This window comes from Drosophila subobscura, chromosome J (assembly GCF_008121235.1).
Source record: "Drosophila subobscura isolate 14011-0131.10 chromosome J, UCBerk_Dsub_1.0, whole genome shotgun sequence".
Taxonomy (NCBI): Eukaryota; Metazoa; Arthropoda; class Insecta; order Diptera; family Drosophilidae; genus Drosophila; species Drosophila subobscura.
The window spans coordinates 6,043,157-6,059,550 of record NC_048532.1 but is presented as its reverse complement, the minus strand read 5'-3'; the positions used below and the strand labels follow the sequence as shown (position 1 = coordinate 6,059,550).

General features: G+C 46.8%; 5 protein-coding genes across 12 annotated transcripts in view; all 5 read left to right on the top strand.

Moving 5' to 3' along the window:
* The window catches only part of LOC117895429 (heparan sulfate 2-O-sulfotransferase pipe-like), a 36,561-nt gene extending 20,273 nt beyond the window's left edge, over positions 1–16,288 (top strand). The window contains exons 3-7 of one of the 8 annotated variants that reach the window (XM_034803073.1): positions 2,702–2,760; positions 6,544–6,861; positions 6,938–7,182; positions 7,246–7,400; positions 7,455–7,654. In XM_034803073.1, coding sequence (XP_034658964.1) covers positions 2,702–2,760; positions 6,544–6,861; positions 6,938–7,182; positions 7,246–7,400; positions 7,455–7,633 — 956 coding nt within the window. In that variant the 3' untranslated portion in view covers positions 7,634–7,654. Of the gene's footprint in view, positions 1–2,701; positions 2,761–3,788; positions 4,355–4,495; positions 4,961–4,983; positions 5,815–5,870; positions 6,026–6,086; positions 6,423–6,543; positions 6,862–6,937; positions 7,183–7,245; positions 7,759–7,796; positions 8,354–8,423; positions 8,579–8,643; positions 8,882–9,030; positions 9,610–12,818; positions 13,379–13,432; positions 13,768–15,042; positions 15,603–15,665; positions 15,821–16,026 lie in introns of those variants that run through there. The other 7 variants (XM_034803071.1, XM_034803074.1, XM_034803070.1 and 4 more) reach the window with 7 other exon arrangements.
* On the top strand, positions 9,812–10,138 carry LOC117895432 (heparan sulfate 2-O-sulfotransferase pipe-like). Its single transcript, XM_034803082.1, has one exon. It carries the CDS (start codon positions 9,899–9,901, stop codon positions 10,088–10,090), a length of 192 nt encoding a protein of 63 aa, XP_034658973.1. The 5' UTR covers positions 9,812–9,898; the 3' UTR covers positions 10,091–10,138.
* On the top strand, positions 10,367–11,612 carry LOC117893149 (heparan sulfate 2-O-sulfotransferase pipe-like; the record flags this gene model as incomplete). Its single annotated transcript, XM_034799610.1, has 3 exons — positions 10,367–10,929; positions 11,007–11,161; positions 11,221–11,612. Coding segments are annotated over 3 exons (909 nt in total), but the record flags the coding sequence as incomplete, so codon positions are not given.
* LOC117893148 (heparan sulfate 2-O-sulfotransferase pipe-like) lies at positions 11,674–12,809 on the top strand. Its single transcript, XM_034799609.1, has 3 exons — positions 11,674–12,185; positions 12,256–12,377; positions 12,436–12,809. The coding sequence occupies exons 1-3, from the start codon at positions 11,674–11,676 to the stop codon at positions 12,663–12,665; spliced, it is 864 nt and encodes a 287-aa protein (XP_034655500.1). The 3' UTR covers positions 12,666–12,809.
* Positions 13,708–15,011, top strand: LOC117895188 (heparan sulfate 2-O-sulfotransferase pipe-like; the record flags this gene model as incomplete). The annotated part of the gene is made up of 3 exons (XM_034802665.1): positions 13,708–14,327; positions 14,386–14,540; positions 14,625–15,011. Coding segments are annotated over 3 exons (951 nt in total), but the record flags the coding sequence as incomplete, so codon positions are not given.
* Positions 16,289–16,394: the final 106 nt, after the last annotated feature.

Genomic DNA, 16,394 nt, shown 5'->3' with positions numbered 1-16,394 from the left:
CATGATGATGACACCGTTAGCCGGCTTTTAGCTTTTTCTTTAGCTGCGTTTTGTGTGCCAACATTGAACTTGACTTGGGCTAATTAACAGCTCTGAAAATTGCAGCCAAGTGGAGTTTTTGGACTGGGGGCTGTGGTTTATGTCGTGGTCTAATGACCATGTGGAAACATGACGGAAACATGACTCACGTTGAAGATTCTTTAATGGATTGTTGTGACTGTTAGGAGAGATTTAATGAAAGAGATAAGCAGAAGAACGTTGTGGTGGGAAAATCAATAATATGGATAGGAAATATTCAGAAGAATGACAACAATTTGTAATTGTTTGATGAATCACTCAGTCAATGACAAACATCAATGAATAAACTGAGTGTTCTTCAACTAAAAATTCCACGAAAATGTCTCCAAGTAACTGCAAGTGTGATTGATGTACAGGCCTGTAGTTCATCCACAAATCAATGTCAACTTTGATCGTTTACACCCTCAAAGAATCGCCTCAAAAACAATCCATCCCTGATACTAAAGAGCAAACCCAATAAAACCCATCAGTCCTCTACCTGTCTCGAATCATTGTCTCCGATGAAAAAAAAAGCAGTCAACCCAACAATTGTCTACACCTTTAACTAGCACAAGCGAAGAGAAGAGGAAAAAAAAACTAAAGTGTAGCAATGCCAACTTTGCCCCTGGCAAAAATGCATAGCAAACCAGTTCTTAGCGCTCACTGCTGCCGCAGCGAGCAACTTTATTTTCAATTAGACAGAGACCCCGGCCATAGACCAATAGCAATACGAACACCTAACTACACAGCCAAACCAAAAGTGTCCAGAGTTGAGGTCCAATTTAGCGGAAAAACTGCAAGCTGGCAATTTGCTGTGGCAGGGGCGTAACCAAGGGGTACGGTCAGGTCTTAAGATCGAGAAAGAGAAAAATGAAACCTAAAATTAGACTAATGAGCGAACTCTTGGGCGGAATAAGGCTAGAAATTAGTTGGTAAAATTAACCGGAAAGAAACTGATCAGAAAATAGACTTCAAATAGATAGCAAGACAGCCAGAAGGTCCTTGAAACATAAATGATTATTGAAGTGAAAGAGTCTATGGGTATAAAGATAAAATAATATACATATGTATATTGGTATAAAAGACTTGGGTGGATAGATAAAACATACAGTAGACTAGAGTAACAGATGGTCAGATAAACGGAGCTGCAACATTTGTATCCATACTTACTGGTTAAGCCACATCACTGACCACCAACACTTTCTCGCAGTCCATCCCCTCTCAACAGCATTCCCTGCTTAGAACCAACTCTGGCCAACTTTGGCCTCACCTCAGAATGATTCTACAGGTTCCCATGCATCATATATTGTACGTGTAAGAAATGTATAAGCCTGAACCACATGTTACGTTGTTCACCTTCAGCCGGCACCTGAAGTGGCCAATAACCGGAGCTAAGCTTCGACTGAAGGTCGCTTTAGAACAGCAGAATATAAAAATAACGCACTAACCAGATCACAGCCGAAGTGTAAGAACTGCAAGAGACAACTGCATGGGATGTGACCCAATTTTCCAGACCGCACAAACAAACCCAAATACTCGTAAAAAAATTTACGTAAATGAAATATAAAAGGAGAACAGTCTTCTATTTTAAGGTTTCAACCGCAAAATGTGTTTCACTTTTGGTTCACTGACTTTGTTGTCGGTGGTTAAGCAGAGAGAGAGAGAGACACAGACAGACACGGACCAACAAACCAGTTGGGCCACCACTTTCATTCACATTTTTCAGAGAAACTGCCCAATTGACCAAATACAACACAACGAATCTGGTTTACAGGCAATTGGAGTGGACACGGACTGGATATGGGGCTGGGGACTGGGATGGATGGATGGATACACACACTTCCTCGTTCAGTTCGGGCAGGAATTATGAAATACTTTAGCCTAAGCCAAAAAAAAACCAAAGTGGTGCGATCGACCCACACTACACTTGAAAATCAAGATGTTTTCCGCATCAGCCTCTCTCTCTTTGTCTCCTTGTCTCTCTGTTTAAGCCTGTCCAAATATTCGATTGCAGTCATTTACCATTTGCTGCTAAATTGTATTGTGTGTCCAGCGGCCCCGTCTGTGCAAAACTGGACAAATGCCTAGACATCAACATTTTAATTGCCCTCACGACACCGCCAACAAATGGACACGCAAAAGCTTGCCATTTGCATGCGTTTTGCGTTGGTCTGTTAAGGATGGGTGGTGAGAGGAGCTACAGGGAGTGGGAAAACCTTTCGAAGTCTGAGGATGATCCCTATCGCATCCTAAGTGATTCGGCAAAGTGAAAGGAGTCGCCATGAGCTTGCATATTTACTGCACTCATCGTCATTTATTTATCAAAGCTGACAATGGCTTCCCATTCCGAATATTGCATAAACACCTTTTGGGCACAAGTCGAAAGTAAAAGTATTCCGATTACTTCCTTTTTTGTTTTTTTGGCAGTCCGTTTCTAAGGTCATGGCAGGTGTACTGGAAATTGATGTAACTTGTCAGGTTTGACTGTGTTTACATCTTTGAAACGTGCTCGGAATAGAGTTATTTTTCAGGGGAAATATTAACAGAAAAAATGCATTTATCTTTTTCTACTTTTTTTGGAATTTATTGAGAGTTTCTTTCACTTAAATTATCTAGTAATCTAATATCTTCCACAACCTTTCAGAACACGATGATATCAACACGCTGCATGGCACCTATCAATATCTGAAAAGCACTGGCCAGGTAAGCTAATTTCATAAATATTCGCATCTTGATATATCTCGCATATTGCCTGCCCATCATGTCGTAAACATTGTTGCATACATAATTGGTTGGCATTAGCTACAAATACAAATCATCGATGAAACTCCATTAAAAGCGGAAAGGTAGCTTCAGCTCCTTGGTGTTTGATATTGCATAAATTGCCTGCCTGCCCCATGGAATGTGCGCTCTTCCATGCTCTCTGTCTCATTCGATCATCATCGCTGTTGCTCTCTACGGATCATACTCGCTGCCACTCTCTCTCTACGGCTCATGCGCGCTGCCTCTCTCTATGTCTCGGCCTCATTTGTGGATCATTCAATCGCCGTAGCATTCTCCTTCCTAGCACATACACACACCCACACAACATACAACACAAACAACACCCACACACTAGTAATTATGCAATCAGTTTAGCTCTGGTAGTCAGTCGTCTATTAGCTATCCCTACATCTACAAACTACAATCTATCTATAGCTCTGGCTATACCTCCAGCTGTCTCTATCCTATATGCAGTTCTCTATCTGCTAACACTAACAAAAACGAAAATTACACTTCGACTCTGTCTTGGAATTTTGTCAGCGCAGGTTGAATATATTTTTCTTAGAGTTTTTTTTGCGTGGTTAGTTAGTTGCGACATAGAAGCGATAGAAATTCGATTTATAAAGATTAAAATAAATGAGCAAGTGTCCAAAAAGGTAAGTAAGAGCTGTGGGGAGGATTATTATTTATGCCCACATAGATCCAGCTGTGTGCGCGACTTTTTGCGAAATCCTAAATGCGAAACCCGTAAAACTATTTAAGATGATGGGACTCGCTGCCCATGCCCCCAGGTGCGGCGTCTCCCTGTTGCATCCCACAAAAAAAACCGCTTAAAGTCTGTATCTATATGTATATGTTGTCCTACTTGTGTTGACTCGTTCATGTTCGTGTAGCTTTGTGTGTCCCAAGAAATTATCCTACACCAACAAGCAACAACTCCCCAAAAAAAAACTTTTGCAATCCGGCAGCTAACACACCTGAATGCCGCACAACTAAACAACACACCGCGAGCCCAGCTGGACACGATATTCTTCAATCGAGTGACAAAGACTGGCAGCGAAAAGATGATGGAGCTGCTCAAGATCCTGGCCAAGCGGAATGGCTTCGAGGCACGCCGTGATATCGAGGGCCTCTACGAAGTGGTCCTCATGGATCCACAATATGCCAAGAACTTCCTACACAGCGATGTGCTGAACAGCACGGGACCCAACACATACACCAAGCATGTGGCCTTCATCGACTTTGATCTCTTGGACGAGCCCTGGCCCATCTACATCAACCTGGTGCGCGATCCCATCGAGCGTTTAGTCAGCTGGTTCTACTATGCCCGCGCCCCCTGGTATCTGGCCGAGCGGCGGGAGACTTTCGGCGACAAGGCGGTGCTGCCCAGCGTGGAGTGGGTGCGAAAGGACTTTAATGAATGCATCGAAGAGCACGATCCGGAATGTGTGTACGAGCAAATGGAAATGGGCAATCTGGGCGATCATCGACGGCAATCGTTGTACTTTTGTGGTCACACCACCTCCGTGTGCATGTGAGTAGCAGTCGAAAGAGTTAGCGATGGTAGTCGTTGGGCTGTGTCGTCTTAGAGCTCTTCAATCCCTATACCAGCGCAACCTAATCCCCATGCAAGAGTACAACCCAAAGTACAATCCCTCAAAAAACCTTCTCGCAGGCCCTTCAACTCGCACGAGTCGATGCAGCGGGCCAAACGGAATGTGGAGGAGCACTACGCTGTTGTGGGCACATGGGAGGACACAAACATCACGCTGACTGTGCTGGAGGCCTACATACCAAAGTACTTTGCCGGCGCCAAGGATGAGTACTATGCCCTGCGCAGCCGGCTGGGCAATGTGAATCGCAACAATTTCAGGCCCACACTCAGCGACAAGGCGAGGGCGCTGCTCACACGCAACATGACTAGGGAGATTGAGTTGTATCAGTTCATCAGGCATCGTCTCTATAAGCAGTATATCGCGTTCAAGTTGGATCAAGATCCGAAGCTCAGGGAAGCCACTTAAATTAGGTGTTTATTTTTTCAAGTGTAATAAAACTGTGTTAATTTTCGTACTGCTTGATCTTTCGGTATTTCCCTAACCACGTCCTTAGCTTGGTGCACTTTCGATTGGGTTTGTCGACTGACAAGTTGTTATTTGCATGTAGCTACGTGGATACAATGTGCACGATCGCCGTAGCAGCGAGGAGGAACCTTCCCACGGACACCATCACGATCATCACTCAAAGCAGCACCAGCATCGGGCGCCCCATCAGGCGCATCTGCACAAGGCCGCACATGACAAACAGCTTGGCCCTGCCCGAGGATAAGCCTCTGCAACAAGATGAGGCGCACTATGGCGACGACGAGGATGATGACGAGGAGGATGACGATGAGGCTGCTGATGATGAAAAGCTCGATGGCATTGATGGCTTCAATTTGCAAGCCGATTTACTAAACAATACCAAATACGCTGAAGTTGATTTTGTATTCTTCAATCGCGTACCCAAGGTGGGCAGCCAGTCGCTGATGGAGCTGATGGCACGCCTGGGCAAGATCAATGGGTTTAATCATGCCCGCAACAAGGGAAGTGCCCACGAGACTGTCCTGATGAACAAACAGCACCAAAACGATCTACTCTCCGACCTGCTAACACGCCCCAAGCCGCACATTTACAGCCAGCACATAGCGTACATCAACTTTACCAGATTCCACCTGCCGCGTCCGATCTACATTAATCTTGTGCGCGATCCCATTGACCGCATCATCAGCTGGCACTACTACATCCGTGCCCGGTGGTACTATCGCGACATGCAGGCCAAGCTGGGCGACAAGGCACCGGCCATGCCAGCGGACGAGTTCCTCGACATGGACCTGGACACATGTGTCCGCAATCACGATCCCCACTGTACTTTCACTCAGATGCAGGTGAAAAACGAGGCGGGTGATCACCGTCGTCAGACCTTGTTCTTCTGCGGCATGAATCAGAAGTTGTGCATGTAAGTAGGGCGAAAGTTTCCCTTAGATCTCATACCAAAAACCGAATCCCTGTTAGGCCCTTCAATTCGGTGGTGGCCATGCAGAAGGCCAAGCGTACTGTGGAGTCGGAATATGCCGTCGTTGGCACCTGGGAGGACACAAATATCACGCTATCCGTGCTCGAGGCCTACATACCACGATATTTCCGTAATGCCAAGGTGGCCTACTATCGTAAGAACAAACTGAACTTTGACCTCTGCCGCTACTTCACTGAATTCGCATTAATTTCTAGTGGGCAAAGATCGTTTGTCACGCGTTAATCGCAATAATGTCACACGGATCGTGAGCGACGAAACGCGCATGATCCTGCGGAAGAATCTGACCAACGAGATTGAGTTCTATGAGTTCTGCAAGCAGCGTTTGTATCTCCAATATGCCGCATTGAGTCATGGCAAGGGCTTCGGGGAGGACGACTATCTGCTGGTGCCCGAGCAGCGCAACGACTACAACGAGGAGTATTAGAACAGAACAGAACAAGACTAGAATTCGATTAGAGCTAAGCCTAAGCCATGTCCACGATAGTATGATTAAAATTCTCAGGACTATATAGTACACAATAATACTACAATTTTTGATTGCTTTCTGTGTGAATATACAGCTTTGTGTGCCTCTCTCTGTCTGTAGCACCATTTATCTGTTGGGTTCCTCTTGTGGTTCGAATCTACTCTATTCCCCTGACCATTTTGCAGCTGTGGCGCTTGAATCCAAAGTTCCTGAACAACACCAAATACCATACCCGGGATATACTGTTCTTCAATCGTGTGCCCAAGACGGGCAGTGAGACGCTCATTGAGCTGATGCTCCGCCTGGGCGAGCGAAATCACTTCCAGAACGCTCGCTCGCCCTTCTCCAAGCCCACCGGAGTCTATTGGTCGTTTGAGAAACAAAAGGTGGAGGCCCATCGCATACTGGATCTGATGGAGGAGGATGCTTTTGCCTATGCCGAGCATGCCAATTATGTGAACTTTCGACAGTTTCAATTACCCCAACCCATCTACATCAATTTGGTAGGAGAAGCAGCAGAAAATCCTGCAGTTGTTTGTTCTGTTCTTCCTCTCAAAAATCATTCCCCAATTTGCGCAGATTCGGGATCCCGTGGAGCGGGTTATTAGCTGGTACTACTACAAGCGTACGCCCTGGAACTCCCTGCAAATGTTTAAAATTACTGGAAAATTCGAAAATCGCACTCACTATCAGAAAAACTTTGAGGATTGTGTGCTGACACATGACTTTGAGTGTCGCTATGATTTTGGGCTGAACTTTAAAGAGGATTCCGCTGATCATAAGCGACAGAGTTTGTTCTTCTGCGGTCATGCACCCCTATGCGAGTAGGTAGTCCGGGATCTGTTTCAACTTTTATTCTTAAGATGATTTTCCCTTGCCACGCACAGACCCTTCAATACGCCCGCGGCTGTGGCACGGGCCAAGCAGAATGTGGAGCGTGACTTTTCGGTGGTTGGCTCCTGGGAGGATGTGAATGTTACCCTGGCCGTGCTCGAGCATTTTATACCACGTTTCTTTCGCGGCAGCACCGAGCTGTATTATGGTAAAAACTTACTTGAAGATACCGTGCAGCTTGTTTCACAAATTTTTTCTGCAGAGCCCGTCAAAGGTCTGGCCTTTAGGAAGCGAAATACGAACCACTGGAAACCCAAGATCAGCGAAAGGATCAAGCGAATAATGCGTACAAATTTCACACAGGAATACGAATTCTATTACTTTTGCAAGCAGCGCTTGTATCGGCAATATTTCTCAATAAATAGACACTTGCAATTGTGATTATCACAAGAAGTTCGATTCATTATTCAGTAGGATACAAATACGTAGTTCGGACAGCGGTCTTTCAGCTCCACTAACTTTACTCATCCCAAAAAAGTATCTGTAATTGTCTGGTTTGTTGGTTTTTGCTGTTATTTTTCTGCGTTTTTCTTACGATTTAAAGCTGGAAGAACTGGATGCGGCACGACTGAATAACACACCCAAAGCCGAACGGGAATTTGTGCTCTTTAATCGCATTGAAAAGACGGGCAGCCAGTCGATGACGCACCTAATCAAAGAGCTGGGCAATCAGAACGGCTTTGACACATTCCGCAATGTGATACAGCCCAAAAGGTCTATTGTAGACAGCTTTGTGGAGGAAAGGGAATTCGTGCATCAGCTAATGGAACTCTCCGAGCCATCGGCCTATGTGGAGCACACAAACTGGGTGAATTTCACGGCACACGACATGCCGCGGCCCATCTACATGAACTTGGTGCGCCATCCCATAGAGAAGGTGATCAGCGCCTACTACTACATGCGACACCCGAAGTTCGCGGCTCAGTCCGTTCGGCGCAACCCCAGAAAGAAAATTCAGGACAAAACCTACTACGACATGACATTCAACGAGTGTGTGAAGCAGCGTATAGCTCCGCACTGTGTGTTCGATGCTCACAACCCATTCAACGGCGACTGGCGAAGATTCAATTTGCATTTGTGCGGCAATGCAGCGATCTGCAAGTAGGTTTTCCCCACTGCGATTCTCCCCTTTCTGCTGTCTCAGTTTCAATCATTTGCAATCGTTATTCAGGCAGTTAAACTCCGAGGCAACAATGCAAATGGCCAAGAGGAATGTGGAGCAGGAATACGCTGTGGTGGGCACCTGGGAGCAAACGAATGTCACACTGGCCGTGCTCGAGGCCTACATACCGCGTTTCTTTGCAGGTGCCGCAAAGGTCTACTACTGTAGGTTATTCCACTGCCAATTGTTTTGTTGACTGAGTCCTTGATGTAAACATATTTTTCGATAGCACAACCTCAAACATTTACAAGAAACACGACGCCGCACAACAACAGTTTGGATGAGGATGTGGAGCGGTATCTGAAGGACAGCTTTAAATTTGAACTCGAGCTGTACCAGTTCGTCATGCAGCGATTGTACATGCAGTATATAGCCATCAACAAGCAACGATTCGCGGATATACATATCTAGTCAACTAAGAATGAACTTCTATGATCTACGAACACCAATAGACTTTTTACACACAACTTTCCACCCGCGTGTCTTTCTCTCTCTCTCTCTCTTTTCGCTACTAATCCTTTTTTGCTGGGCATTTTGGTTAGCTTGAACCCACCCATCACATGTGCGACTCCCCCAACATTCCCCACCCACTTACTCAAAGGTATCCCCTTTGCAGATCCTTCAGTTGAATGCCCAAGATCTTAACAACACCCCCAAGGCTGACATTGATGTGGTGTTCTTCAATCGAGTGCCCAAAACGGGCAGCATGCAGCTGATCGAGCTGATGCGTCAGCTGGGCAAAGTCCATGACTATGAGGTGGAGAAGGATCCGCAGGTTGGCGGAGTCCTGCCACTGCTAGAGCTGCCCGAGCAGAGCGATATGATTGAGAATATAGTCAACCTGGAGGATGGCACTGTCTTCGCCAGCCACGTCAACTTTCTGAACTTCACCAAGAACGAACAGCCCCGCCCGATCTACATCAATATGGTGCGTGATCCGGTGGAGCGGGTGATCAGTTGGTATTACTACATACGCGCCCCGTGGATCTTCGTGCCTGGTCGCAGGCGCACCAATCGGGAAATGCCCAACCCCAAGTGGGTCAACACCGAGTACGATCAGTGTGTGTTGAGTGGCGAGAAGGTCTGCACCTACATCGAGGGTTCGCTACTCGAGCATGTGGGGGATCATCGCAGGCAGACTTTGTTTTTCTGCGGCCACGATGAGTTCAAGTGCACGTGAGTGTCCCTGTTGCTTCTCTCTCTTCTGCTCTGAGTCACCCTTTCCCCCCTTAGACCCTTTAACTCTCGTCTGGCCCTGCAATTGGCCAAATTGAATGTGGAGCGGGAGTACGCTGTGGTGGGCACCTGGGAGCACACAAACGAGACTCTGGCTGTGCTGGAGGCCTACGTGCCCCGTTATTTTGCAGATGCAACCAAAATGTACTACTGTAAGTCGTTTGGGAAACCTTTGGGTTAACTCTGATTGAGACTCTGATTGATTGCTTACAGCGGGTCTGCATTCGGAGAAGCAGAATGATAACCCAATGAAGCCTCACATATCGCAGGACATAATCGATATGGTGCGTCGGAATTTCACGCGTGAAATCGAATTCTATCAATTCTGTCGCCAGCGTCTGCACAAGCAGTATCTAGCCCTGAAACTGAACGATCTCAAGCGCGTGGACAAGTCTTTAGCTCGTTTGGAAGCGGCCAATGAAATGGCCATTAAAAACTAGACTCATATTTAGGTTTAAAGTGAAAGAAATAAAGCAGAGGAGAAGTAATTGAGGCGCTTATTTCTATTTCGATTAGGCTTAGGGGCATAACATTTATTTATTCCGCTTTAAGGGAACTCCAACTATCGCTTAATAACCCAAACTAAAGAGGGGCAATCTATCTCTCTCTCAATCTCTCTCTGGATCTTAACGCTGGAAACCATAGAACCTAAGAGCTTATCGTGACCCAAGTTCAAGCAGATCCACTGATCTATCGATTTCCCTGCCATCGTATAGCTCAAACATCTGAGCGCTACGCGTCTGAATAATACACGAAATGCCGATATCGATGTGCTGTTCTTCAATCGTGCCGCCAAAGTTGGCAGCGAGGCTCTGATGGAGCTGATGCAGGCTCTGGAAAACTACAATGATGACATAACCCTCGACAGATCGGGTCTCTCGAAGCCCACTTCGCGTCAGTTGGAAAAAGATGATCAGCGGGAAATGGCGGAATATGTCGCTGATCTGGAAGAGGGCAGCATGTACATAGAGCACATTAATTGGTTGGACTTTGAGGAGTTTGATCAGCCCAAACCGATCTACATCAATATGGTGCGAGATCCCGTGGAGCGGGTCATCAGTTGGTACTTTTATGCCAGGAGTTCCTACAAGAATGCCATCGAGTACCGCAAGAAGCCCAATTTGAAGATCAAGAAGGAGTCCTGGTACAAGAAGAACTTTAATGAGTGCGTGAAGAGCGGTGATCCGGAATGCCAGTACGTGCCCCACACGGTCAAGGATGCTGTGCCGAATTTTAAAAGGCAAACTCTGTTCTATTGCGGTCATCACGATGATTGTATGTAAGTACAAAATGGGAACAACAACTCGCAGCAGGGAGTTACAGAGCTAATGGCGCTCATACTCGCTCATCTTTTAGTCCCTTCAATTCGGCAACTGCCCTGCAAATGGCCAAGGAGCATGTGGAACGGGACTACGCAGTCGTGGGCAGCTGGGAGGACACAAACATAACGCTGACCGTCTTTGAGCGCTATATACCGCGTTTCTTCCGCGGCGCCAAACTGATGTATGAGAGTAGGTGTAACCCAACAGAATGTATAGAAAAATACCTTATTGAATCCCTTACTGTACAGTGAACAATAACAGGATCGTCAATCGGAACAAGAACAAACGCAAGCCGTTCATAGAGCCCGAGGTGAAGGCCATGATTCGCAAGAATTTCACCAATGAATACGAGTTCTATTACTTCTGCAAACAGCGTCTGTACAAGCAGTATTTGGCCCTCAATCTCAACGAGCTGGAGAGTCGCGGAATGCTGAATTAGTTGTCGGACAGGAGGCTAGGCTAGACATTAGCTGGTGTGATATAAAACGTACATTTTCGAACAAATTTCCACTTAAATAAACAGTAGATACATTAGAATAGACCCCTCCCAACACACTGTGTACTCTGTAAATCCATTTTGTGTGTCTCATCCTTTTGGTTTGCACCAACGTACCGCTTCCAAACCCTAAACCCTATCCCCTCCCACCCTTCAGTTAGATGGCCTAACGCCGCGTCGACTCAACAACACGGCCAAGGCCGAAATGGATCGTCTGTTCTTTCCGCGCTGTGCCAAAGTGGGCAGCGAGTCGCTCATGGAGTTCATGGAACATCTGCAGGACATCAACAACTTCAAAATCGATGTCAATGGAGTGGATGGACAGACGAGACGCACCCTGAATGCCTCCGGGCAGGAGGAGTTGGCAGCCTACATCTACAACATGGACGAGGGCTCCGTCTACATTCAGCACACAAACTGGATTGACTTTAATGAATTCAACCTGCCCAAGCCCATCTTCATTAACTTGGTGCGCGATCCAGTGGAGCGGATGATCAGCTGGTACTACTACATCCGCAACTCCTATCGGAATGCCTTGTTCTACAGGAAAAATCCACTGGCGCCCATCAAGCCCACAGCCTGGTTCAAGAAGAGCTTCAACGATTGCGTCCGCAGTGGCGACAAGGAGTGCCAGTACATTCCCCTCACGGTGACCGATGCGGTGCCCAACTTTAAGCGACAATCGATATTCTTTTGCGGCAACGAGCAGGATTGTCTGTGAGTTCAGCAGAGAGAAGGTACAGTCTGAGTGCGGTTGCTCACCACTTGACCTTGACCCTTTTTGCAGGCCCTTTAACTCACCGCTGGCCGTGCAGATGGCCAAGCGACGAGTCGAAACTGAATTCGCTGTGGTGGGCACATGGGAGGAAACAAATATCACCCTCGCCGTGCTGGAACACTATATACCACGTTATTTTGCACGTGCCTCAATGATCTATAAGAGTAAGACAATCACCAGATATTACAGACAAAGCGGGTGATCCATTTGATCCATTTTCGTTTGCAGTCTATCAGGAGAGTTTAATGAATCGCAATCGGAACAATCGCAAGCCCCATGTGGATGCGGATGTTAGGGCCATGGTCAGGCGAAACTTTACCCATGAATATGACTTTTACTATTTCTGCAAGCAGCGTCTCTATATGCAGTACATAGCCCTGAAGCGCACAGAGTTGGAGCGACTGAATTTGTATCCCTAAGTTCTCATTATCTTTTGACTGAATTTCCGTTTAGTTGTTGTTAGTTTTGTCCGTAGTTTTTCTTCGTTAATAAAGTACCCAATAGACACACTCACTGTAACTAACCGTAGTTGAGAATGGATAGTAGATAGTAATCCCATGATATCCCTCAAGCTGGCATCGCTGAGCAGCAAAAGGCTGAACAACACGCGGCACGCAGCACTCGAGGTGATCTTCTTCAATCGCGGCGCCAAGGTGGGCAGTGAGGCACTCATGCAGCTCACCCAAACGATGGCACCGCTCAACAATATGACTGTAGTGACCAAAGGACCTTTCAACATTAATTCACGCACCCGTGCGCCCAGAGATCGAGTGATTCAGGCAGTTTGGGTGGCAGATCTAGAGCCTGGAACCATCTACATTGAACACTGCAATTGGCTGGACTTTCGCAGATACGAACTGCCCAAACCCATCTACATCAATCTGGTGCGTGATCCCGTGGAGCGAATGATCAGCTGGTTCTACTACGTACGCAGCGGCTACCGCAATGCCATTGTGCACAGACGCTTTCCCAACACGACCATGAAGTCGGAAAAGTGGTTCAAGAAGAGCTACAACGAGTGCGTTCGCAGCGGTGATCCCGAGTGTCAATATGTGCCTGGAAGTCTAAAGGATACGGATGGAAATTATAAGCGGCAATCGCTGTTCTACTGCGGCCACAATCGCGAGTGTCTGTAAGTCAAATCCCTTTCCTTTGGTTAAAGACTCTGCTGACAGTTGTTTCCCAGACCCTTTGACTCCCCACACGCCATTCAGCTGGCCAAGAGGAATGTGGAACGGGACTATGCAGTGGTGGGCAGCTGGGAGGACACGAACATAACACTGGCCGTGCTCGAGGCCTACATCCCAAGATTCTTCAGGGGCGCCAGACATGTCTTTGACTGTAGGTTTGCGTTTTTGCTTGAATACTTTTTGGGGTGGAACCTCCTGGGGATTACCTTAGTTTAGCCTACACAACAACAACAACAACAACAAACTCTGTGTCTCATCCAGCCCATAAATCCTTGTGCTTGTGTCTGTCTTTAATTTGGAGCCGAGTACAAACCCCAAACAACCTTCCCAGCTGCGACGCGTGAGGCAAATGTATCTGAACAACACACGATTTGCCGGCATTGAGGTGATCGTCTTCAACCGCCCCACGCGAGTGTGCACAGAGCAAATGATGCCGCTGCTACGACAGCTGTCCACCATGAACGACATGAATGTGGTGCTGAATGGACCAGTGCGAACGATGAACCGAACCCGCACCGAGGGGCAACAGAAGACAGAAATTGATTGGACGAGCGACCTGGAGCGGGGAACGCTCTACATGGCTCACTCGAATTGGCTGGACTTTGCTTCGTTTGGCTACAAAAAGCCCATCTACGTGTCGATGGTGAGGGATCCCATAGATCGTATCGTTGACGACTATTACAAGCGCCGTTCGAGGGTCAAGCGTCAGATCCATCGCCGCATGTTTCCAGGACATCCGGAGAGACCCGCTGAATGGTATCAGCAGAGCTTCAATCAGTGCGTACGAACCGGCAGCCCCGAGTGTCAGTTTGTCCAGCACTCGGTGGCGGATCATGTGCAGGATTTCAAACGGCAGTCACTGTTCTTTTGCGGCAATCATCTGAATTGTTTGTGAGTAGTGGGGGGAATTATCAACTGAAGTCTGTCCATGTCTCTGTCCTATCTGTAGACCCTTCAACTCGCCCCATGCCGTGCAAGAGGCGAAAATTCGCGTGGAGAAGGAGTACTCTGTGGTGGGCACTTGGGAGGAGAAAAACATTACCCTGACCGTGCTGGAGAAATATATCCCTAGGTTCTTCAATCACGCTCGCTTTATGTACAAATGTAGGTAGTCCCAGGGGGTTCGAAAGTGTTCAAGCAAACCATTCCAAAGGGAAGTCTGTTAAATGGAATTTTATCCCCTTTCAGTGCACAGTAATAGCATACGAAATCGGAATCGAAACAATCGCAAGCCCCGCGTAGATCCAGACGTTAGGGAAATGGTAAGACGAAACTTTACCAACGAGTACGAGTTCTATTACTTCTGCAAGCAGCGGCTGTACAAACAATATTTGGCCCTGCAACTTGAAAATAATCTTCACTGAAGAACATAAAAGTTTGACCGAATCGTAGCCAAAGAATTTACCAAATAAATATAGTTGGTCCCCAAAAATATTTCTGTGTTTTATTATCCCTTAGCTCTGAGTCTAAGCCCCCTTAAAACACCCTTAAATGCATATCAAACACCAAGGATCTGCAGGTAAATAGAGACACGAAAAAGTAGATGACAAAAATGTGAAATCCAAATTTTGTTTCCTAATTAAATCAATTATAATTCCCTCACCAGATGTCATCACTCAATGTGCGGGATCTAAACAACACTCGAAAGGCGCAAATGGAATTGGTATTCTTCAATCGAGTGCCAAAGGTTGGCAGTCAGACGTTTATGGAGCTACTACGACGTCTCTCCGAGCGCAACAACTTTCAATTCCATCGCGATGCGGTACAAAAAGTGGAGACCATTCGCCTGGCCGAGGATCAGCAGCAGGAGATGGCCGAGGTAATCAGCGAGCTGCCCGAGCCCTCGGTCTTCATCAAGCACGTGTGCTTTACCAACTTCACCAAGTTCAATCTGCCCAAGCCGATCTATTTGAATGTGGTGCGCGATCCTGTGGAGCGTGTCATCAGTTGGTTCTACTATGTCAGGGCGCCCTGGTACTTTGTGGAGCGTAAGGCAGCCTTTCCCGATCTACCGCTGCCCCACCCAGCATGGCTGAAGAAGGACTTTGAGACGTGTGTCACGAGCGGAGATCAGGAGTGCACCTATACCCAAGGTGTCACGGTCGAAGGCATTGGCGATCATCGTCGCCAGAGTTTGTTCTTCTGCGGCCATGACTACGAGTGCACGTGAGTGCTGTCCCTCAGAAATCCCTTAGGTATCTATAATAATGTTTTTTCTATGCATTGCAGTCCCTTCAATACGGTGGGGGCCTTGGAGAAGGCCAAGTTTGCTGTGGAACAGCAATATGCTGTTGTTGGGGTGCTCGAAGATCTCAACACAACGCTCTCTGTGCTGGAAAAATATGTGCCACGTTTCTTCGAGGGCGTCCGAGACATATATGCAAGTAAGTTGAGTCATTAAAACTAGGAAAAACATTTCCACAGTCAACGAACCTTAATTGAAGTGTATGAAAAACGATCTGACACAGCTGGCACTCAAGCACACACGAATCAAAGCATTAAGTGCCACTTGAGATTGTCAAATGAGAACTTGCTACATTCGCTGACAAGCCCTAACCACAACTATGTGTATGAACTTATCCACTTACAGCCAGTGCCGAGTACCTAACGAAGATCAACAAGAACAACTTTAAGCCGCCCGTCAGCGAGAGTGTGAAGGATATAGTGAGGCGCAACTTTACGAATGAGATCGAATTCTATCAGTTCTGTCGCCAGAGGCTGCACAAGCAATATCTGGCCGCCCATTTACCGCAGCGCATTATCACAGATTCAGCACATCCGCCCGGCATCGTTGGTAATTAGCAACAAAGTTTGAACAAATAATTGTATAGACGAACAAGAAGCACTCAAAACTCAAAAATTATACTCGAAACTGTAGTCAGCTAAGAAGTTCCCCCCTACCATTATTGTACGTGTTGTATGTAGCGAAATTAGTTGTTTTCTCTTCTGTGTATATTT